Source organism: Stenella coeruleoalba (assembly GCF_951394435.1).
Source record: "Stenella coeruleoalba genome assembly, chromosome: 11".
Taxonomy (NCBI): Eukaryota; Metazoa; Chordata; class Mammalia; order Artiodactyla; family Delphinidae; genus Stenella; species Stenella coeruleoalba.
The window spans coordinates 95,480,594-95,504,524 of NC_137157.1; the positions used below are offsets into that span (position 1 = coordinate 95,480,594).

The window sequence follows — 23,931 nt, forward strand, 5'->3', positions numbered from 1 at the left end:
ATCCTCCAACCCTCCAACCTGGCCTGATCTTGCCTCTCCCATGTGCCTGATCTCAAACTACATTCAGTGAGGACCTGGCCACTGCCTAACGGGAAGCTGCCACATCTTGGCGAGCCCAGTGCCTGGGAAAGTGCCTAGCGCTTTAAATAGGTAGCTTCCAAACGGATAAGTGAGCAGGTGGGTGGGTGGAGAGATAGAGGGATTCATCTAATAGGGCAAACAAGCAGGATGGAGTACAGAGGCCTGAGAACTCAGAGGCCTGTTCTGGATCTGCGTCTCCCTATGGAGCACACCACTATAGGGTCGCTGAGCCCTGGAGAGTTGAAGAAAGTCTTCCCCAAAGAGCAAAGGTTTAAAACAGGACACGATGGCCTGGAGGACAAGAGAGACGAGAGCCCTTTCTCCCTGCCGGGGGCCTGGCCTTCTCTCAGAAAAGACTAAGTCACTAGTGGTCGGTCTTACAGCCACACTGTTTGCCCAGCCCTAGGCAGCTGGGACACTCAGGGGCTCAAACTCTTGACCAGTTTCTGAGGATAAGAGGATGTGTCTATCCTGTCCTCAGCTGCCCCCGCTTCTCGAAGAGACAAGTTCATTGGCAGGCCTGGGTTCACTGAGGTGGGGAAGAAGGGTCTTAAAACTGAGCCTGGTGCTGCTTTCCAGGGGTCACAGCAATCCTTGCTCTTCGTGTCATTGATGAGTGAAGTAGCCCAGGGCCCCAGGGCAACCGAACTCCATTCTCCTCTGTGCCCTCCTGCACTACCCTTCTCCAGCCCTTGTTCCTGTCACATCATCCTGGGCATTGAAACCCTGGCTGCTCCCAGACCAGGTGCCAGGCGACTAAGGACAGGAAGGGTCCAGGAAAGAGAGTCACCCTCAACTGCAATCTCCACTGCCCTTTTGGTAGGAACCTTGTACAACAACATCAGACCCCAGGAAGGTCCCGGAAGAAAGAGGGAATTCCCATCAGATTTAGAAACGAAAGTCTGGGCCTCCAACCAAAGGCTTTTTTCTGTCCCTAAAAATGCAGACCCATCTCTAGACCTCCCCCATGTGGCCAGCAGGTGGCACCACCATCGGGGATTTCAAAACCAAAACTAAATTACACTGGAAACAGATTTTTTTTTTTTTTGGTTTTTGTTTATGCAAATAGTTCATTCCCTACAACATTCCTCCCGTAATGGTCCCCCCCTTTTCCCCCTCATTCCCTCCCCCTTCCCTCCTCTGCATGACTCTGCTCTCCCTGGACACAGAGTGGATGAAGACGCTGTCAGGAGAGTCAGAGACCCAAAAACAGGCCTTGAGAAATGTGAGTAAGGCTAATGGGGACCAAGGAGGGAGGGAGAAGCCAGAGCAGAGAATCCTGGGCACGGGAGGCAACCCTGCCCCCAGAGTTACTCAGGGAGGCGGGAACACACTTCCCCTCCGTATATACCTTACCCCTTCCAAAGTGCACATGCGTGCACTCATGCAAACACATGCCCCCCGTCCCTCCTCCTGAGGGCAAGAGGAGACCTCAGACCCAGGAGGTGATGCCACCTTGCCTTCCTCCTCCAGCTCCTAGGGAGCAGCGAGATGGGGGACCCACTCAGCCCCGGAGAGGCGGCGTTTCGTGCCCGAAACCATCTTCCATAGGTGGTTTCTCCCAGAGGCCTTTGCTGAGCCTTTGGGAGCCCTTTCGGAGAGCCGTGACTGGAAACCCTCACCCCCAATTAACGGGTCCCAAGCCAGCCCTATTCCGGGAAGGGGAGGGGAGTGATGGGACAGGGCAGAGGAGGCTGGGGAGAGAGGTGGAGGGAGCGTGATGACCTCCGGACTGGACACCGCCCCGGGGAGTGTGCACCAATGCCGCAGCTGCAGAGACCAGCCTCCGCACTCCGCCCGCCCCCGCCCCCCAGAACATCTCTGTGAGGTCTAGAATGGGCCGAGAGGAAAACGCCGGGCGGTATGACCATCCCCACCCCCTCCACAGCCACTGCCCAAACTGCAAGGCTGCTGCACCCCCTCCAGCCCTACAGATGCCTTTTTTCTTTTTGGCAGGTGGCTCTTATACGTCCTGGTGCCAGTCCTGTTCTACAGGGTGGGAGGCTCCGTCTTCACCCCTCGGAAGCTCTATGGGGAAGTGACTTCCCCTCTGTACCCCAAGCCTTACCCCGACAACTTTGAGACCACCACTGTGATCACGGTCCCCACGGGATACAGGGTGAAGCTCGTCTTCCGGCAGTTTGACCTGGAGCCTTCGGAAGGCTGTTTCTATGATTATGTCAAGGTAGGGGCTCAGGTTGGGTGGGCAGAGGGAGAGCTGGGTGTCTCTGGAACCTGGGAACCCTGTATAGGACCCTACCTGTGGACAAAGCCCCAAGCCTGTGAAAGCTGATGGCCAGGTGGGGTTTCTGAGAGTCAAGTGATGTCGTGGATGAGTGTCCACGGGTTTGAGAGCCCCTAGGGGAGCACTGAGGGGAGAGACACAGAGGGAAGGTACGGGCCCCACTCTCAGGAAATGTACTGCCTACAGGGATCAGAAAAACCTTCCCCATCTTCTTACTTGCTAGGAGCCTTTGGGAAATCGCTGTGCCTCAGTTTCCCTGTTTCCATGGAGAGTATCACCTTGGCTGCCACCTCACCAGGAACGCAGGGACATGGGGAGGGGAGACGTTCATGGTGGTGGCTCAGGCATAGGCTTCAGCAAGGACAGGGAGCTGTCTCCTCACCTCTGTCATGACCAAGGGCACCGTCCCAGTCCCATCTTTCTACATCCAATAAAAATGAGATTCTTGACTCAGGATTCGGGTAGAGCACGCACACAGCCCATAAATACTATTCCAAGGAGACCTCCTGGAGGTTATAAGAGAATAACGTGAAAATGAAACATCTTCCTAGCCCAGAGGACTTGAGACGGCAGTGTTGGAGGCGAGGGGTCTTGGTGGTAAGGGATGGTGAAGAATGAGGTGGGGGGAGGGATGCCTTCTGCTCTGGAGGGGTTAAGGAATCTGTGAAGAAAGAGGTAAGGGAAGTTTGGCCATGCTTGCTAAGGCTACCAGGCCCCGGGGGCTCACGTTCAGCTGAGTCCATCACGAGGCATGGCTGGACGTGAGTGGTTTGACTAAGGCGAGGTGGAAGGACAGGGCAGAAGGTGAAGCAGACCATCCAGGCTCTAGGGATGAAGGAATGATAGAGGCCAGGTAGAGGCCACCAGGATTCCAGTGGGAGGCGGGCACAGGAGGAGATGGGAGTGAAGAAAGGTCTGAAACATGCTGGGGGTCACAAAAGGGGAAGGACGATGTTTGCGGGACAGGATAACGTGCAGAGTTAGCGGATGGAGATGCAGGGGACAGAGGAAAGGCACCTGGGGAAGCTTGCAACAGCCAGAACGCAGCAGGCAGAGAGCAGCTGGAGGCCGTCCAGCAAGGAAGCATGATCCGCTCGTCGGGACAAGAGAAGGATGACCTTCACTGACCCTCCACGTGGGACGTGTCCCCTCAACAACTGTCTCCCTACCCCACTGTCCTTCTTCCATCAGATCTCTGCCGATAAGAAAACCCTGGGGAGGTTCTGTGGGCAGCTGGGCTCTCCACTGGGCAACCCTCCAGGAAGGAAGGAATTTATGTCCCAAGGGAACAAGATGCTGCTGACCTTCCACACGGACTTCTCCAACGAGGAGAACGGCACCATCATGTTCTACAAGGGCTTCCTGGCCTACTACCAAGCTGTGGGTGAGTGGTCCCTGTGCCCGTGTTCTAGCCCTCATGTTGCACGGGGGCCGGAAAAGGAGAACCTTGACTCCAAAGAAGCAGGAAGCCTGGACTTCCTTGCTTTTCCCAAGAGAGCTTTTTCCAGGAGGGGGCTGTCCACCTGAGCCCTGTCCCCACTGGGCAGTTCCCAGAAGGCGTTAGAGGGGCCGGGAGGCCCAGGCGGCCAGGAGCCGGCTTTGTCTGTTTAGGCCTCTGGTGAGTGACCTCGCTGAGACCAGCGCCACCACAGAAGTCCCCCGGCAGGAACTGAATGCTTCCTTCCGGAATCTCTTCCAGACCTGGACGAATGTGCCTCCCAGCTCAACTTGGTGGAGCAGAGTCCCCAGCCCCTGTGCCAGCACCTGTGTCACAACTACGTTGGTGGCTACTTCTGTTCCTGCCGTCCAGGCTACGAGCTTCAGAAGGACAGGCATTCCTGCCAGGGTGAGGTCAGGGTTGGGAGGAAGGGACCGAGCAAGGGCTCACCGGGCCAGCCCGAGTCTCCGGGTGACCCCCCCTCCCGGCTTTGCTCTCACAGCCGAGTGCAGCAGCGAGCTGTTCACAGAGCCGTCGGGCTACATCTCCAGCCTGGAGTACCCCCGGCCCTACCCGCCCGACCTACGCTGCAACTACAGCATCCGGGTAGAGCGGGGCCTCACCCTCCAACTCAAGTTCCTGGAGCCTTTCGAAATCGATGACCACGAGCAAGTACCCTGTCCCTACGACCAGCTACAGGTGCAGCAGACCTCCCCACCCCCAGACGCCCTGTCCTCTCCTCCCATCGCCACGTGGCTCTCTTACCCCTCCTTCCTGCTGGACCCTCTGGCCAATCGGTACAGCAACGGCCAACATCACACATGAGTTGGGCAAGTTCCTACACAGCGGGCAGCTGGGTACTGGGGATCCCTTTTACCCTCCAGCTGAAAACATACAGAAAGCAGGATCCCCACCACCAGCACCACCGCCCCAGCCCTGGGGAAAAGTCTCTGAACTGGAGAAGTGACCCTCCCTCCTCCCCCATCAGATCTATGCCAACAAGAGGAACATCGGTGAGTTCTGTGGGAAGCAAAGGCCAGAGCCCATTGACACCAGGAGCAACTCCGTGGACCTGCTGTTCTTCACGGACGAGTCAGGGGACAGCCAGGGCTGGAAGTTGCACTACACCAGCAAAAGTAAGGCTGCCCGGGGCCCCTCGCTGGCCAGCAAGGGGGCAGGATGTAGTGGGTAGAAAGAAGGCCAGTGGCTCTGCAATAAATGCGCCCTCTGCTTTCCCTGACAGTCATCAAGTGTCCCCAGCCCAAGGCCCTAGACTCGTTCACCATCATCCAGGACCTGCAGCCTCAGTACGAGTTCCGGGACTACTTCATCGCCACCTGCAAACAAGGCTACCAGCTCATGGAGGTAAGAGCCACAGCTGAGGGGAAGGAACTGGCCCAGCATCAGGAATAATTCGCACAGCCAGGCCCACAGCAGACTGAGGCTCAGCCCCAAGTGGAATCATACGTGTTTGAGCTGGAAGGGCCACCTGGCCTGTTCCAACTTGACTGCTCATTGGAAACACTTAGGATTTTAAAATACTGATGTCCAGGTCCCCCGCTAGAGCCTAGTCTATGGGTCTGGAGTGCAACCTGGGCATCAGGATTACTAAAAGCTACTCAGGTGGTACTACTGCCCAGCCAAGTTTAAGAGCTACTGGCCTTGCCCAATAACTCACTGTAGAATTAGGAACCAAAGAGGCGGGGGCGGAGGTGAAGTACAAGGAGCAACTCAACAGTACCGGGATTGTGTGCAGCAAGGATTACCACCAAACCCCCTGCCTCTTGCTCCAGGGCTCTGGGTTTGGGGATTTTGGTGTTTTTTTTAAGATCTAACTGACTTTGTTCAATGATTCATGAATCGGGCAGCATCCCACCTAACAACAAGAAGGGGCTTCTTTTCTGTACATTGGTGGTCTTACCCCAGGTCCACCATCCTGTCCTCAGCTTTGCAGACTCAGGAAAATACGTGGTTTTCTCCACTGCTCAATCTCACAAAAGCTGGTAAATTAAAATGCTATTTTTGAAAAGCATGCAGTTGGAGTTACCCCTGGCCAGGGACCTGGGACTGGACATCCCGTCTTTGTTCAATAGAGCCACTTGGAAGACCTACTGTGAAACAGAGAAGAGACCTTTGGTTTGTCCTTCAGTTGTAGCAAAGTCACCGAACAAACCTTCTAAGTGTTACTGAGTGTCAGGCAGTGTTCTGGATGTGGGAAGTACAGTAAAAAGAAACACATATTCATGCAGGCTTCGTGGAGCTTACCTTTGAATGTTGCATCAAGCTGAGTTAGCCAGGTAACTGCTCCTCGCTCCAGGAAGGACTCAGTGTCCTAGACCCCTCCTCTCTGCTCAGGTGACAACTCACCACGTCCTACGTCCCCCGCACCCTTACCTTGGCATTTGTCATTCACATCATAGAGTTTTAAACAAGTCACACGGTTTCTCTCACATTATTCACATTTCACTGGGACATCCTAATCCTCGTACACATTCTCTTGCAATCAGTTCCAGAGCGAATTATCTGGGATGACTGTTGATCTTAATAAAACTCATTCATTTTGTCCAATTACTTTTCATTTCAGAGGGGGCCATCTCCTGCCCTGGTCCCTGCCATCTGCTCACCTACGACAGCACTTAGCATACGTCAGCATCCTCAAGCACCCTTGAAAGTGGCTGGGCTGCGCTAGTATTTTAGGAAAGGCCCTTGCCCTTAAGAAGACTACAGTCTAGGGGCGATGAGGTGACGACAGGTGTTCCAGAGGAAGAGAAACATGGTTCTACTTCAGGGCAGAAACTTTTGTTTCAATGCAGAGAACACACAACTGGGCTTGTTGTTTTTTTAATTTAAAATTGTGGGGTTCAATTGGACCTCAGTGGAAACAGGCAAGAATCTAGAGAGAGGATTATTGGGTCTAACAACCAGCCCTAGGTCTGACTTCCTGCTGTGTGGCTCACGTGCGCCCATGTGTAAGTCTGGTCTGAAAGGACCGGCTAGGAAGAAGGACCAAGGAGCCACGTCCATGGCTGCTAAGGTCTGAGGGCTTGAGAGATGACTTTGCATCCCTACTGCTCCCGTGTGGGCGAGGACAGGAAGGGAGCTGCGGCACCTCCTTGTACTAACAGCACCTCTATCTCTGATCAAACAGGGCAAACAGGCGCTCCTGTCCTTCACAGCTGTCTGCCAGGATGATGGTACATGGCATCGCGCCATGCCCAGGTGCAAGAGTAAGTTGCAACTCAGGGACGTGTCTCCCCCGAGGAGAAGGGAAGAGGGGTCTGGCCTAAGCATCTCCCCAAAAAGACCCTCCCCTGACTTATCCTTTGAAGCCTCTGGCCCATCCAGGAACCAGTCAGCCCTCATCTCAGCAGGACTGACAGGCTGTACCCAGGGCTGAATTTCGTTGTATCCAGTTCCCGTACATCACGAGAGCCCCCCACTCACCATAGCCCCCCACTCACCATAGCTTCTGCGGGTCCACTCCTGCTCTGTGGGCAGACTGCTCACCTTCCTCCCACTGAAGTTCCGGTACAATCCTTACCAGCTCTCAGACGGCCCTGTGTTCTCTCCAAGTCAAGGACTGCGGGCAGCCCCGAAGCTTGCCTAACGGAGCCTTCAATTATACCACCACGACGGGGGTGAACACCTACCAGGCCCGTATCCAGTACTACTGCCACGAGCCGTATTACAAAATGCAAACCAGAGATGGCAGAAGCAAGTCTGAGCGAGGTAGGGACCCATGCAAATGGCAGTCTGCTCCCTCTTGTTGGGACATCTTCTGCAATTTCTTCCAATAGAATCCCTACAGAGTGAATATTAAGATATTTATCCAGGGCACTGGCTTCAGAGGTACCAAGAGGCATCTAATAAAGCTGAAGAAGGAAACACCTGAACTGATACAAAGAAAGACTTGAATCTCATAAGCAGCTTCTTCTCACCACCATCACCACCACCACCATCACCACTACCACCACCACCACCACCACCACCACCACCACCACCATCACCATCACCACCACCATCACCACTACCATCACCACCACCACCATCACTACCACCATCACCATCGCCACCATCACCACCACCATCACCACCGCCACCATCACCACCACCATCACTACCACCACCATCACCAACACCATCACCACCACCACCACCATAACCACTACTACCACCACCATAACCACCACCACCACCACCACCACCACCATCACCACCACCACCACCACTACTGCCACCACCATCACTACCACCATCACCACCACCATCACCACTACCACCATCACCACCACCATCACCACCGCCACCATCACCACCACCATCACCACCACCACCACTACAGCTTTATCAGTGAGACTTCCTCAGCCTTCTCCCCACATACCCTCTCAGGCTGCTATGTTGTGAATTTCTGCATTGAGGTTTACTAAATTACTCTCAAGTTCATCTGTGGGTATCTTTAAAACTTTTTTTTTTTTTTTTTTGCGGTACGTGGGCCTCTCACTGCTGTGGCCTCTCCCGTTGCGGAGCACAGGCTCCGGACGCACAGGCTCAGCGGCCATGGCTCACGGGCCCAGCCGCTCAGCGGCATGTGGGATCTTCCCAGACCGGGGCACGAACCCGTGTCCCCTGCATCGGCAGGTGGACTCTCAACCACTGCGCCACCAGGGAAGCCCGACCTTGTGCAAATTATTTAAACTCAGTTTCCTCGTCTATAAGGTGGGGATAATGGTGCATATCTGAAAGCCTCACGGTGGTGCTTAAATGAGATAATGCAGATACAGTTCTGAGCAATGAGCACCGGCACACTGTCTGTGATCAGAAAACATAGCTACCAGGAATTCCCTGGAGGTCCAGTGGTTAGGACTCCACTCTTTCACTGCCAAGGGTGTGAGTTCAATCCCTGGTTGGGGAACTAAGATCCACCCAGCACCGCCAAAAAAAAAAAAAAAAAACCATAGCTACCATTAACATCTACGACCCAGCACCAAGATGCAATCACTGATGGAAGTTTGATAAGTTCCGTGCAGGTTTTGTGTCTACTTTCACAAATGGGGATCATGTCGAATATAATAGTTAAGCATTCTGATTTTTCCACTTAGCATTAAAACAAAAATATACGTATGGAGCCTCTTAACACTTTCAATAGCCCATCCACATATATTTGAACCTTTCCCTTTGATCCTTGACCTCGCCCTCCCGCACTTTGGTGCTCACTGGCCCCTGCCCACGACCTCCCAGCCTGAGCGCAGCCCCTCTCCCCTCAGGGCAGTACATCTGCACAGCTCAGGGCACGTGGAAGAATGAGCTGGCAGGAGAGAAGATGCCTCGGTGTTTGCCAGGTGAGTGGAAACCCTCCACCGTCCTCTGTGGCCCTGGCAGCCCTGCAGGGCCTCAGAGGAGGCATGGCACAGAGAAGGGAGAGACGCTCCAGCTTGAAGCTGAAGGTAGACAGGGGGTGAGGGAGGAATCAGGAAAAAGGCGAGGAGACGCCCCAGCAGAAGGGCAGAGGGACCCAGAGAGCTGGACCTGCCCCGACATTCCTGGACTTTTCACTGAGCAGGTGGGAGATGAGGAATAAAAATAAAAAGAGCAAAAGGGACTTCCCTGGCGGTCCAGTGGTTAAGACGCCACGTCCCACTGCAGGGGGCACGGGTCCGCGGCGCGGCCAAAAAAAAGAAAAAGGAAAAAAAGAGCGAGAAAAGCCCCAGGAAGAATAAACAAGAACGAGGAGAAGAGGCTGACCGTACAACAAAGACGGAAGGGAGGGAGGAGAGAGAAGAAAGGGCCCTGAGCTAAAAAGAGGGGGCGAAGGGGAGGGAACAGACCGCGGTGCCGGGCGCTGACTTCTTCCCCCTCCCCTCCGCCCCCTTCTCCCCCACCCGCCCCCTTCTCCCCCCCATCCGCCCCCTTCTCCCCACACCCGCCCCCTTCTCTCCCCCCTCCCGCCCCCTTCTCTCCCCCCCCCCCCGCCCCCTTCTCCTCCCCAGTGTGCGGGAAACCCGTCAACCCTGTGGAGCAGAAGCAGCGCATCGTTGGAGGCCAGAAGGCAAAGCTGGGCAACTTCCCCTGGCAGGCCTTCACCAACATCCACGGCCGAGGGGGCGGCGCGCTGCTGGGCGACCGCTGGATCCTCACGGCCGCGCACACGCTCTACCCCAAGGAGTACGAAGCGCAGGGCAACGCCACCGTGGACGTGTTCCTGGGCCACGTCAACGTGGAAGAGATCACCAAGCTGGCCAACCACCCCGTCCGCAGGGTCAGCATCCACCCCGACTACCGCCAGGAAGAGTCCCACAACTTCGAGGGGGACATCGCCCTCCTGGAGCTGGAAAACAGTGTCACCCTGGGCCCCAACCTCCTCCCCATCTGCCTCCCCGACAACGAGACCTTCTATGACCAGGGTCTCATGGGCTATGTCAGTGGCTTTGGGATCACGGAGGAGAGACTTTCTCACAACCTCAGGTTTGTCCGTCTGCCCGTAGCTAAGCGAGAGGATTGTGAGAGATGGCTCCGGAAAAAAAATAGGAAAGATGTGTTTTCTGAAAACATGTTCTGCTCTGGGGACCCGACTCTAAAGCAAGATGCCTGTCAGGGGGATAGCGGAGGGGTCTTTGCAGTGAGGGATGAGAAAAATGATCGCTGGGTGGCGACAGGCATCATATCCTGGGGCATCGGCTGCAGCAGGGGGTACGGGTTCTACACGAAACTGCTCAACTACGTTGACTGGATCAAGAAAGAGATGGAGGAGGAGGACTGAGCCCGGAATTCACTAGGTCAGAATCCAAAGAGCAGGGCGTAAAAAAAAAAAAAAAGATTATCTAACCGGCTGTTGACAACCACTAAGAATCCATATTAAAATCACTGATGCAGAAAGACACTGTGTGAAATAAATTCTCTTTTCTATAATCCCACCCACACTCTTCACCTAAAATAACCCAAAGGTCACCTTTATTCCCCGCACCCCCGCCCCAGGGTTGCAGAAGATGTATTCCACAATCTCTAGTTATTATTGTTCTCTTCCATTTTTTTGGTTTTGTTTTGTTTTTCTTTTTGTTTTTGCGGTACGCGGGCCTCTCACTGTCAGTGGCCTCTCCCGTTGCGGAGCACAGGCTCCAGACGCGCAGGCTCAGCGGCCATGGCTCACGGGCCCAGCTGCTCCGCGGCATGTGGGATTTTCCCAGACCGGCACACGAACCCGTGTCCCCTGAATCGGCAGGTGGACTCTCAACCACTGCGCCACCAGGGAAGCCCCTCTTCCATTTTTATAACCATCGGGTAATTGAATAGAACTCCTTCCAAATAAAATTTTATGAGAAAGCCCATTGTGTAAAATGAATTAAAAGGAATAAATGAATAAATAATAAATGAATGAATAAAACATCAGGATAATTGTAGTTTGCCAAGTTTATTTCAGTTCATATCATAAGGTGTTTCAAATAAATTCTTGATTATGTTGCATGGAAAATTGAAAAACAAGAAGAACAGCTATGCAGAAAGTAAAAAGTCACATTTTCATAGAATATTTTTCTGATTATAGAAATCATGGTAAAAGCAACTTTTGAGAATCCCAAAATCCCTCAAGCCCCTTCTGGGCTAGTGCTGTTTCAACTAGGGTCCTTCCCATAAAGTCCTCCTGGCTGCATTTTTTTCCCCCAGCATGAGGAGCTGATCCACCAGTCCATTTTCTTCTGACCAAAGAAATGTGACAATTCACTTGCTTTTTTAAAAGTTAAGTCTTTTCCTGAGTTTCAGGTGAAGCACACATGTTATTCCCAAGCAACTTGCAACGCCGTACGATTGATGTCTTTTAAGCCACAATGAATGATTTTCTAGCCCTTCTAGGCCTTGGTGATGAGTCTTTCCAGCTCCAAAGTCTCTGATGATGATTCACTTAAAACCCCTCCCTGCCCCTCACCCAGGGAAATGATCTGGTACTACAGCTAATGATGCAAAAAAATAGACCCATCCTACTGTCCAAGGCAGCAGCAACAAGCGAATCCTTTCACCAATACCTCGGCCTGTCCGCAAGGGCAGAACCCAAATAGACTAAAGATTCTCTCTGGCAGGGATGGACTTCCTTTTTCTGTTATTTGTCAGATTCCAGGTTGATTTTTTTTCTACTCCTCCAATTATTAAAAAGAAGGAAAATTTCCACATCACAAGCATGTTTCTTAATATTTTTCCAATTTTTTTTTTCTCTAGAGGAATCCCCCTTCTCCTGCCCAAAACTCTGTAGTCCAGGGTACACTGTCAACTCCATGGCACATGTAACGACAGGCAGGTAGGGGAAGGTAGTTGGCAGGTGTCGAGTTAAGGAATAAATAAATGGCTTTATGCTGCTGGGTTGATTTGACATGATACTTCCAGTAGCTTCCTATTGTTGGGTTTTTTGGGGGGTTTTTTGGCTGCGTTGGGTCTTCATTGCTACACACGGGCTTTCTCTAGTTGCGGCGAGCGGGGGCTACTCTTCGTTGCTGTGCGCGGGCTTCTTATTGTGGTGGCTCCTCTTGTTGCAGAGCACGGGCTCTAGGCATGCGGGTTCAGTAGTTGAGGCACGCGGGCTCAGTAGTTGTGGCTTGCATGCTCTAGAGCACAGGCTCAGTAGTTGTGGCGCACGGGTTTAGTTGCTCCGCGGCATGTGGGATCTTCCTGGATCAGGGCTCGAACCCGTGTCCCCTGCCTTGGCACGCAGATTCTTAACCACTGCGCCACCAGGGAAGTCCCATTTGGTTCTTCAGACCTTTTGATTAGAGTTCTGGTTACTTCATCATGTGTTAACCACCAGCCTAATGTCAGCTGTTGAATTTTGCCCTTTCGGTCCATGGAAGATCAAAGTTCTTTCTTCATGGGCCACAAATATACCCCTTTTGGCTTCTGATAAAAACTGTTTTCCTGAAAGCCACGTGTCACATCAAACAGACCAGAGTGTCCCTGAACTCTTAATCTCAGGCCATGGCTTTCGTAAGACACCTTGTTAGGGCAATGGCCACCCTAAGGTAGCTCTTCTGTCCTCAGTTTAAAAAATACTAATCTCTGCATAGAAAACAAACTTATGGTTACCAAAGGGGAAAGCAGGGGGAGGGATAAATTATGAGTTTGGGATTAGCAGATTCCAAACTACTCTATATAACATAGATGAAAAACAAGGTGCCACTATACAGCACAGGGAATTATATTCAATATCCTGTAATAAACCCTAATGGAAAAGAATATGAAAAAGAATATATGTATATTCACAAAATTGTAAATCAACTATACGTCAATTAAAAAAAAAATACTAGTCTCGGGCTTCCCTGGTGGCGCAGCGGTTGAGAGTCCGCCTGCCGATGCAGCGGACGCGGGTTCGTGCCCCGGTCCGGGAAGATCCCACGTGCCACGGAGCAGCTGGGCCCGTGAGCCATGGCCGCTGAGCCTGCGCGTCTGGAGCCTGTGCTCCGCAACGGGAGAGGCCACGACAGTGAGAGGCCCACGTATCGCAAAAAAAAAAAAAAAAAAAATACTAATCTCTATTGTCTGGTCCTTTTTCACCACTAATCATTTTGTGGGGATGAGGAGTTGTTTGTTTGCTCACTTGTTTGTTTTTCTGTTCCCTTGGAAAAAAGTAGAAGGGAGTCTTTGGGTCCCTCCTCACCAAGACGAGCTATATAACATCTCGGTGCACAGTTCAATCCAGAGAAGACGTTGTTGCCTGACTGACAAATTAATCAAAACCACCAGGAAAGCAGATGAGCACATGCTGAATTTCTTTTGTTTTTCTTTCTCATTGAGTCATAATACTGTATTATACAAATGCACACGAAAGGAAAAGTCATCTTCAGGAGACATATTGAAACAATTTATACCACAAAATTTTAGACTGAAAGATCTTAAACAGCCAATTCTAACTGTTGTATGTGGATGTCTGAGTGAGGTTCGAGTACATTTGATGAATTTCAAAAACAGAACACGGTACCTTGTGTTGACGTTACGCTAATCCACGATACTCAGTAAACGTCAATTGGAAGAGAGGAGAGAAACTGAGTTCCCTGTTTTCATGACAATTAAATATTAGCCGCTAGGGGCCCGAATTTCCAGGACACAACAGCCCATCGCACTCCCTTTCTATGGTGCTGAAGTCTTGATGTGGAATAACCAAGTCAGCAAGAACTGGGTTATAAACATGCTTTATTACCGGTAGATAGTAGACACTGATAATGATAAACTGCAAACAGGTAAAGGGGAACCAAAAATCAAGGGTGTGCCCCACAATGAATTGCAGAGTCAGAACTGGAACAGGAGGCAATCATCAGGAAAGAGGGCTCCCGGTGGAACAGGACAAGATAAGCGTCCCTTCCCACACTGTTGTCCACCGGACAGATTCAGGGGAGAGGACCCAGGGACTCCAACTACACTGAATGACCGACACAACGACATGATCAAACCCCACCTCCAACCAGGTATCCCAACAATCAAGTTCTAGTTAAATCATACTCCCATGTCTTCTCTCAGTCATGGTGAAATAATGGGATTATCGTGAGGAACAGAAAGCAACAGATGGGTCACAGCCTGTAGACAGGCTGGTGGGATCTGTGCGGTTAGCCTCCACCGGGGGCACTATTTTCCTGCATCGTCTTCATGATCCAGTCAACATAGTTCTTGACACGTGTGTAGATCCCATAGGTACCGCACTGGGGGCCCCAGGACACCAAGCCAGCGACATAGAATTTGGTATTCTCCTCATTAGGGACCTGTAGAGCAAAGGCCCCACCGCTGTCCCCTTCACAGCTATCAACACCCTTCTCACCTCCAGCACAGATCATGTTCTCAGTGAAAACAAAGGAATTTATATCTATTCCGGAACTTAGCCCCTTCAGCTCCCGGCACTTTGCTAAGGGAGCAATAGGTAATTTTGCCCCTCTGAGCTTAATAACATGATCTTTGGTATTTGTTCGGCCCCAGCCTGAGATCAGCCCCAGATCTCCCACTGAGGGGTTGTATTCTGAGGAGGTGCCTGGCAGGCAGATAGGGGAGACAGTGGGTCCCATTTTCACCGGGTCTTGCAGCCGCACCAGCGCAATGTCATTGTCAAAATTCTTCCGTGCTTCCGAGGCATCCAGGACCTTCCAACCGGGATGAATAAACACTTTCTCAGCAGTGAGCATCTGGGCCTTTGCCAATTGCGAAGTGACCACTGAGGTAGAGCCAACGTACATCACTGGGTCACGGTTTCCCTCCACGGTGTGGGCAGCTGTCAGCACCCAGTACTCGTCAATGAGAGCCCCGCCGGCCCGGGGGTTCGAGAAGAAGACTTGCCAGGGGAAATTTTCAATCTTTGCCATGGAGCCTCCAAATATCCTCTGTTTTTCTGTAAAGGGTTCACCAGGGACGCCACAGACTAGGGAGGAACAAAAACAAGATGGGAAGGGAGCAGGGCAGATTGCTGGCCCCCTGCAAATCCTACAGCCACTCAAACACCTGCTGGGCCTCAGCGTTCTCAGCACAACATAGCCAAATATTTGGTCAACGATCTCAGCGCCTGACTCATCCTGAACTGACCTAAGGACCAAACATCCCACTTTGCCAGTGCCAAAAGCTGGCTTGTGGGAAAGACTGGTTTAAACGGAGGCCGTGTGCGAATTACTGAACCCAAACGAGCCTCACACCATGGACAGCTTAACTCACAGTGTGGGGAGGACACTTCACCCCAGGCTTGGCACATGGGGCCGGGGGCCCAGCTGGGAGCCAGAGCTGGGCAACCCTGTCCTCATACAGGTGTTAGGGGAGGCAAGCATTCTACCCTCCTCTGATGCCCAGATCAAACACTTATCACCTTCTTCTCTCAAGTCCTAATTGCAGCGAGTCCCTCCTAGTGACCTGTGGACGGTTCTCTTTTTCCATCTTTCATCTCATCCCCCACTGACTGGATCCAGGTTTGATTGCTTTGCCATTACTGAATATAACTAAAACGGAATTTTATTTCAGATAAAGTTGCCTTTCCTAAATCCCTCACTAGTCAGCCTGAATGGACTCTGAGTTGAACATAACAGACAGACCTGGGTTCAAAGCCTAACCATGCCCCTTCCTAACTCTGAACTTGCACTGAATTCCCTCAACTGTAAAACGGGACCAATAACACCTACCCCAGAGCGTTGTTGCAAAGACTTAATTGAATGAGATAATAAATGCAATTGTTTGATTGCATTTGATTATTTGACTGAGAGCCAGCTCGGTCCCTAGCTCTCAATCACACTGTTGTTACTAAGAGGATGATTATTATTATTCTGGCTTTGCCTGGGAGCCTTCTCTACTCAACTCTGATTTCTACGCAACCCCTTATTCCTTTTATTCCTCTATATCTTGTTGTCAGATAGTCTTTTAATATAATAACTAGGCTCTTCGAGTAGTCTTGTTTCTGAATGTTGAATCCTCACTCTCTTATTTCAGGCCCTGTTTTTAGCAATCCTAGACGCCCTTACTACACCTACATTACCAAACCTAACTGGCCCAGACTCTGACACCAACTGTCACCGGCTGACTTTTCTCTTTCCCGTCCATCGGCCTGACAGTGTGGTTGATGAATTCCCCAAGGCCCTGGCAGGTCCACGGCCCAGCTTTGTCTCCAGCTCACTGAGCTAGACTCTGGCAGCCCAGACGGTCAAGTCCCTTCCCAAGAGGATTACAGCTTCTTTTAGAAGGTGGGACCCATGCAACCACACCTGTGGCCGTGCTCCCTACACAAGCCTGAGCCCGGATTACCTGGAATGCATTTTGGCAGCTCTGCGCCCAGCAGCTCGTTCACCCAGCTCCCGTTGCCAGCGCAGCGATACTCCTCTGGAACAGCACAAGGGACAGGGGACACACTCACCATCACATCTTCTGGAGTCTGTCCCCCCCCCCCCACCCTTTTCGTTCAGAGCCTTAGCACCTCTGGGATTTGAGGAGGCAAAATCAGATCAAACCAACTAGAAAAGAATCCTGAGAACATCCTCCAAACAATCTCTCTGGCCCCTATCCTGCCAAGGGAGGGGAAGGAACAGTCTCCAAAGCAGAGGGAAGAGGGTTACCGCAGAGGCTGGGAAAGTGCTTCGAGTGGGAAAAGAAATCAAATTAAATTAAAAGCAATGAAGTGGGACATAGTGTGAGCCAACCAGACCTTCATCCAGCACCACCAAGGCCTCCCCATCGAGAAAGTCAGGCATCGTAGAATAATGACTTGAAGCTGGAAGCATCACTCCTGTTCTACATTAAATAGCTGGTCAGGGGGCTTCCCTGGTGGCTCAGTGGTTAGGACTCCATGCTTCCACCACAGGGAGCACCCCACCCAGGAAGACTGTGCTATTCACCCTCCAACACTCTCATTCTTTCTTTCTCTTTTCTTTAATCAAAGAAACCTACCGCTTCTTTCATTTTCCATGTAGTAATATGGCTGCTCACAAGTGTACCGAGTGACGGAACCAAACAGAGTGTTTTCTGGATCTTCGACTCTACCGTGCCGAATGGGTTCGGGAGCGCCACAGTCCACGGCTACGAGAGGAAGGCAGGAGAGAGATGGTCAGGACGGCCACTTCCTCCCAGGAAGAGTCACTGGGCCAGTCCATCCTCCCAGCCGTGTTCCTCACTCCTTCCCCACTCCCCACATCCATAAGCACACCTGGAATGAATCCCCCATGTCAGCCTCTCTGTGGCCATGGTCTCCGACTGGCATCCCTCAACACCCTAGAGCACTGAGTCCCGCCAGGTCTGATAGCCGCTTGAAAGCTACAAGGACGAACCTGGTTCTCAGTGGTTGGTGAGGCCTCTGAAGGAATGGACCCACGTAATGCTATTAACTCTACCAATCTCATAGCCTCTTTCTTTGGAAGAAACCTGCTAGTCTGGCTGGGATCAGATCAGGGCTGGGACTCCATGACAGACTTCCCTTCAAAAACTCAATCTACTCTCTCACAAGCCTAAGCAGAAACCATGCATTTGTATCTTAATGCACTCATCTTTCCATTCCCTTTGGGAGGAAACAAAAAAAAAAGAGTCCCATTTTAAAGAGGTACATACGTTGACACCGCAGTTTGGAATTACTCCACTTTCCATTGCTTTGGCAAGTAGAATAGAAAGATGTCAAGCCAACACTTCCCTGGACAATAATAAACATCGCCATTAATTTATAAGGAGAGATATAGGGAATCAAAATCCAGAAATGGAATCGATCTCTGGCCTTGGATCAATGAGGAGTCCTCACCACAAGAAGCTTGGGGACATCGTAGCAGAATGAACCAAGGCACCCAGGAGTTGGGGCTAAAAGACAACTTTGTCCCAGCATGTCAGCACCCCCCTGCCCCAGGAAGACCAAAGTCAAAAAGGGAATGTCAAGCTGTCCAAGGATCTTCATGACTGACAAGGAAAGACTAAAGATCCTGAACGGTTCTCTTTATGGAGAAGGTGTTAGACGTTTGCTGGAGCGAGAACGCTCGGTAAATGATTAGACAATTCCAGTACGATCATCCCGACCTAGGGACAAGAGAGAAGCCTCTAACGGTGCTTTACCTGTACAACTTCAAACCCATCCACGCAGGTTATCTTCACCACATCTTTGAACACATATTTTGCTCTATCAGGCTCCCAAAAAGAATTGGCAGTGACTTCTTTAGGACAAGGGATTGCTTGGAAAGGATAGGAAAAAACTTTTTACCAAATAGGAGAATCTCTATGATATTTACATCATTCTCACACTTTCTACAGTTGTTCAGTCATCCTCAATCCTGACGCCCAGCATTCCAATACGGAGGTGTCTAAAATAATACGACAGGGAATGCCCTGGCGGTCCAGTGGTTAGGGCTTGGCGCTTTCACTGCCGAGGGCACCTGTTCAACCCCTGGTTGGGGAACTAAGATCCCACATGCCACATGGTGTGGTGAAAAAAATTATTAATTGATTAATATGGCATTACTAATGAACCACCCCCAAGCTGTCTGCATTCACAGGTCCAGTTGAAAGATTCCTGGAAGTTGAGGCATTTCTCGCAACTACTGACAAGTTTAGATCCTGCTGAGGAAGTGAAGTATTCTCAGGATACCTGTCCATACAACAATCTACCTGTTTGGATTTTACATTGTGCAAGGACTTTGGTACCACCAACCAAAGAGCAACTTCTAAGTTACTCACGATCTCCATGGTAACGAAATTTCCATCCCTTTTTTTGCTCTGTTTCATCAGTTTGGAAGATGATATTGAGAGCATTACTCTTGGTTTCAATAGTTAGTGGCCCAGGGAATCCATTACCGCAGTAAGGACCAAATTGCTGGTTTCCTGCAACAAACTGAAGAGAAACAAAATGATGAAATCAGAAGAGAGAAAGAACTGAAATAAAAAGGCAAAATGGAAGGGACAAAAGTAAAAATTAGGGCTTCCCTGGTGGCACAGTGGTTGAGAGTCCGCCTGCTGATGCAGGGGACACGGGTTCGTGCCCCAGTCTGGGAAGATCCCACATGCCGCGGAGTGGCTGGGCCCATGAGCCATGGCCACTGAGCCTGCACGTCTGGAGCCTGTGCTCCGCAACGGGAGAGGCCACAGCAGTGGGAGGCCCGCGTACCGCAAAAAAAAAAAAAAAAAGTAAAATAAAATAAGAAGGAGGGGAAAAAAAGAAAAGAAGGGGCAGAAAGCTATGTAATTTGTCTTCAAGGAGAAATCTCTCTGTGTGAGTTGGGAGAGAAGTTCATCGTCCATCACGCACAAGTAAACTGTCAGCGCAGCGGCCCTCAGAGTCAGCTGGTTCCACATCAAAATCTTCTCTCTGCATAGTCACCACCACTTGGAACCCCTCCTCCAACAGGATCTGATAGTCACACCTCGAGTTCTCTGGGTATAGACTGGGATAATTGGGACTTGTGAGCTCCCCAATCGGTGTGGTGAATACATCCCCACTGCAGTTGACTAAGGGAGAAAAAGAGAAAAGGAGAATCAAATATAGAGTCAAGCAAAGGAGTCCCTGCCTTTTGCTATGATCCTTCTCATGAACTGACAGTCCACAGTGATTGACTGTCACATTGATTGATTGAAGCCCACATGTCACAATTTCATACCCAACACATATCAGCAGAGATACCCAATACCTACTGGGTTTCCATCACTTTGCTGATGATAGAGCCTTTCACGGTTATGGAGAGCCCCGGGTTGACACAGGCACCTATCTCTCTTCTCCAATTAATTAACTTGACCCTGTAGGTTTGTCTTCCTCCACCCTTGTAGCTCCCCTTCAGTTTACGGGTAACTAAAAATTGATGCCAGACTTCCCTGGTGGCGCAGTGGTTAAGAATCCACCTGCCAATGCAGGGGACACAGGTTCGAGCCCTGGTCCGGGAAGATCCCACATGCCGCGGAGCAACTAAGCCCGTGCGCCACAGCTACTGAGCCTGCGCACCTAGAGCCCGTGCTCCACAACAGGAGAAGCCACCACAATGAGAAGGCCGCGCAGTGCAACGAAGAAGAGTAGTCCCCGCTCGCCGCAACTAGAGAAAGCCTGCGTGGAGCAGCAAAGACCCAATGCAGCCAAAAATAAATAAATAAATTTTAAAAAAGAAAGAAAGAAATCAGCTTGTAAACTATTAAAAAATGAAAATCGATGCCAAGTCAAGGCTGAGGTTAATCAAGATCGAAGGGTAGACAAGCCCCCTACCGAAGCCTCAAGCCATTCCAAATCCCAGGGAACGCGCACCCTTCCTGATGCCAAGCTCACCTCCGCAATTCCTCATATCATCATGGAGGAAGTATTCTGGCGGGCAGGAGCAGAAGTAACCACCAATGAAGTTGTTGCAGAAGTGGCTGCAAGGGGAATCTGCAAAGTCTGTGCACTCATTTACATCTACAAAGAGTAGAGAAAGATTGAGGTCAAGGACAGAGACCTAGAAGGAAGAATGAGGTTAAGCGCCACACTGCAAGGATAAGAAAAGTAGGAAGGGTCTGTTGCTTAAAGACATTCAATGAATCACATTTCAGGATGGTATTATTCTATACTACTCTTGTGAACTATGATTCCGGAGTTGCGCTCTACCATTGCACAGCTGTAGGGGAGCTCTCAATGCCAGAGACCCTTGATCTTTCTCACAAACAGAGCGTTTCAGCTCCAGAGACAACACTCTGCAAGCTGAACTTGATAATGTCTTCTGCAGGAAGGAACAATTAGTACATGTATTACTTTATATGCTGTTGGTACTTCTGTCAAGTCTAAACAATACTGTGGCTTTATGAGATGTCCTGATTTCATTTTACCCTGGAGATAGCTGGAGACGCACACAGAATTTGAAAGTTTGTTTGCCATATGTTAAATGGGTTTGAATACCATACATTCCTTGTGTGAGTCTTAACAACTTATTTAACTTCCTTAGTCCTTACTTCCCCTGTCTTTAAGTAGATCTAATAACACCTAGTTAAAGAATTGAGGTGAAGATTAAATTAATATAGGTAAAGTTCTTAACACAGTGCCCAGTTCATAGTGGTTCTCAATAAATTACTGCTTATTAACTCTTTTTTATCATTACTATCATCATCACCAGGATATGATTATGCATTTGAATTTCACAAAAGCAATTCATGGAGGGATCCAAGCCAAGTCAACACTTCATAAGAGTTATAAACAGAACCCTCCCTCCCTGCATTGCTCAATGTTTGTCCGGCTTCTAATCATGTGGTTGGATCAATGAGGCACACAGAGGGGTGAGCCTTACCTACAGCAACGTAGTATGCAGCAAACCCAGTGAAACGCTCTTCGTTGGAGAAGTCTGACTTGAAGATCACCTGGAGTTTGTTGTATGGGACTTGGAACTCTTCCACCACTGGGGAGTTGGGATTCTTGCTGGTCCTCTGTCCACAGAGTTTCCCTTCTTCAAGACCTCCTGACATTATCTAAGAGAAGAGTCAAAAGAAACTAGGAAAGGGTAATATTTTGGTATGGAGGTCAGAGAAAAAGGGACAGAGAGACTGGACCATTTCCCATCTTAGGACTATGTGAGCACAGCTCACTGTATGCCGGTGGCACCCCCTCCTGCATCCTCTCAGCTCACCAGCCCAGCCCCATCCTTCACGTGCTTATTACAGTATACCTGCACTGAGTCATATGCGCAGTTCTCGGACAGCTCTATGTCCAGATGGGTAAAGTAAAGGTGGATCCCGTACCCCTCAGGAACTTCTATATCCCAAGACTTCTTTACTTCATTGGGGTATGCCTGAGGATAGTTGGGGGACAGGATCTCCCCATACATAGCAGGCTCAGCATAAACCCATGCCAAAAGGGAAAACAGGACAATGCACCTGAAAAAATAAAAAAGGCATATGGAGAGGTGGGTGACCCAGGTGCCAGCAGACAAGGGCAGGGAGAAGGGATGGGAAAGGCGAAGGGCACCAGCACATGGAGGAGAATCTTGGGTTGGAACGAAGCAAAAAGGCCTAGGTCAAAGCAAAACCCAGGCTTCAGATCTGAGCCATTTTCTTGAGAAGATGAAGGGAATGGGGTCCACATACATCTCCGTAGACCCGTGATCACTCACCACATCTCTGGCAATTGGTCCATCCCTGGTGAGCAGCTCGTCTCTTGGTCCTGGCTCTCTGCACCTCTGGACTTTGGACCTAAAGCGGTGGCAGACCTGGCTGTATTTGTCTAACAAGCACACAGGCACCTGCTTGGGTGGTAAGGGGCCAATGTCACCTTGGTAAGAATAACACAGAGGTTCAACAGAGCCATATCATTAATCATCACTGGACGACACCCATCCTCTCACACTCGCCCTGGTTCTGGATTGAAACTACATCTTATCCTTCTCCCCTGGCTTCTCAGGACCTTCTCCCAGTTTTTCTCCAAAATAATGAGTAATTTCTCCCAGTTTTCTGCTTCCTCTGTTCTCCTCCCTCACCCTCAACACCCACCCCAGCCCCGACTCGTTCAGTCTCCCTCCTGCCCTAACAGAACAATATATATCCCCTTTTCCGCTCAGGATTTCAGGAGTCTTTCCCCATCATGACCATCCACCTATGACATGTCTCCCTCTTCTTTTGACAAGGATCCCCCTTATCACCTCGAACCAGCTCTCCTGACTGTGTATTATTGCATGTATTTCTCCCAATGACCACTGATGGAGGAATGAGCTCCTTTTCCTAGGGGAAGGCAGTGACCTTGGGAGAAGTGGTCTGAGACAGGGTTGGATGTGGAAGGAGAAAAGGGACAGCTGAATGACAAGAAACATGAAAGGAAAGGAAAGGTATTCCCTCAATTTCCTACCTTAATTTTCCAGTTTTTTTTTTTTTTAACCTTTACTAAAAAGACAAGCCATCTCCCCACAGTTCTTAGAAACGTGTTGCCAAATATGCTTCTAACCCTGAAAACAGTGGTAGGTGGTGGGGTGACATGGGGGTGGATGGGGTCAACCTGAGAGAAATAAGTGGCCTATATTCTCCCTCTGGGTTCTGCTCTTTCCGGCCCTCCATCTTTGCCCAGAACCTTCCTATGTAAAGTTTTCTGCCTTCCTTTTTCCTCCATCAAAGCTCTGCTCTTTGATTTTAAGGTTTTTACCTTCAGAAGCTGATGGGAACAAGTGGGTCAGTCCTGTCTCTCTTGCCAGTGGGCGTGCCGGGCAACCCTGCCGGCTCCCAGGAAGAGCAGCATAGGGCCTGGGTGCAGGAACCTCCGCCTCCCTGTCCTGGTTCCGTTCCTGTGATTCTCTACCCCAGTGTGCATATCTGAAATTCCCTGATCCCAGCAAAGAGGGGGCTGGGAGACCATGACTTAGGGAAAGGGGAACTCAGCCTTGATCTTGGAGCTCCCTCTGCTTTTGAAACAAGAACTGCATACTGAGGCCTGAGATTCCTCTTTCCCAGGCCACAGGGGGAGAAAGGAGGGATTGGGGAATTTCACCAGTTGCCTAATGCTCTTTTTTAGCCAAAGGGTGTGTTACAGAGTTTTCGGGGAAGTCAGGTGATTTGTGGGAAAAGGAGGGCATTAATACTGTAGAGAAAAGCCAAACCCAGAAAGTCCAGCCCTCCAACTGCGTATGAATCATGAATTATCAGAAATGCAGGTCATCTCTGCCTTTAAAGCAAACATAATGGTTGGATAACGACTTATACCTAGATCCCAGATGCTGGGGGGTGGTGCTTTTTCCTCTTCCTGAAATCCCCTCCACATCTTCACACATCTAAATGATATCCA

At 50.5% G+C, this 23,931-nt stretch overlaps 2 protein-coding genes across 4 annotated transcripts; one reads left to right on the forward strand and one right to left on the reverse strand.

The window, feature by feature from the left end:
- Positions 1-1,186: 1,186 nt before the first annotated feature.
- C1R (complement C1r) lies at positions 1,187-10,637 on the forward strand. The gene is made up of 11 exons (XM_079936451.1): positions 1,187-1,306; positions 2,038-2,266; positions 3,518-3,710; positions 4,026-4,172; positions 4,267-4,463; positions 4,753-4,900; positions 5,008-5,129; positions 6,913-6,991; positions 7,338-7,493; positions 9,029-9,103; positions 9,752-10,637. Coding segments are annotated over exons 1-11 (2,118 nt in total). The 5' UTR covers positions 1,187-1,304; the 3' UTR covers positions 10,522-10,637.
- A 3,279-nt stretch (positions 10,638-13,916) lies between these two features.
- On the reverse strand, positions 13,917-23,430 carry C1S (complement C1s). Of its 3 annotated transcripts, none has more exons than XM_079936453.1 (12): positions 23,296-23,430; positions 22,277-22,408; positions 21,833-22,040; positions 21,458-21,635; positions 20,470-20,595; positions 19,468-19,667; positions 18,900-19,053; positions 18,282-18,397; positions 17,793-17,871; positions 17,139-17,267; positions 16,500-16,574; positions 13,917-15,138 (listed from the first exon to the last, which is right to left on the reverse strand). In XM_079936453.1, exons 2-12 carry the CDS (start codon positions 22,297-22,299, stop codon positions 14,339-14,341), a joined length of 2,088 nt encoding a protein of 695 aa, XP_079792579.1. In that variant the 5' UTR covers positions 22,300-22,408; positions 23,296-23,430; the 3' UTR covers positions 13,917-14,338. The 3 variants fall into 3 exon arrangements, with proteins under 3 accessions (XP_079792579.1, XP_079792580.1, XP_079792578.1); XM_079936454.1 differs by having other exon boundaries at positions 22,277-22,405; positions 23,296-23,427; XM_079936452.1 differs by having other exon boundaries at positions 22,277-22,355; positions 23,296-23,424.
- Between the last annotated feature and the right edge of the window lie 501 nt (positions 23,431-23,931).

What these genes read in the sequence shown, in the direction of transcription:
- C1R (XM_079936451.1), top strand. An exon ending in GGCCTACTACCAAGCTGTGG is followed by an intron (nt 3,711 to 4,025) that starts GTGAGTGGTCCC and finishes AATCTCTTCCAG; the next exon opens with ACCTGGACGAATGTGCCTCC. An exon ending in GATGCCTCGGTGTTTGCCAG is followed by an intron (nt 9,104 to 9,751) that starts GTGAGTGGAAAC and finishes TCTCCTCCCCAG; the next exon opens with TGTGCGGGAAACCCGTCAAC.
- C1S (XM_079936453.1), bottom strand. Translation starts at nt 22,299, where the DNA reads ATGGACCAATTGCCAGAGATGTG. An exon ending in ATGGGTTTGAAGTTGTACAG is followed by an intron (nt 17,872 to 18,281) that starts GTAAAGCACCGT and finishes ATTATTGTCCAG; the next exon opens with GGAAGTGTTGGCTTGACATC. An exon ending in CATGGAAAATGAAAGAAGCG is followed by an intron (nt 16,575 to 17,138) that starts GTAGGTTTCTTT and finishes GTGCTGTTCCAG; the next exon opens with AGGAGTATCGCTGCGCTGGC.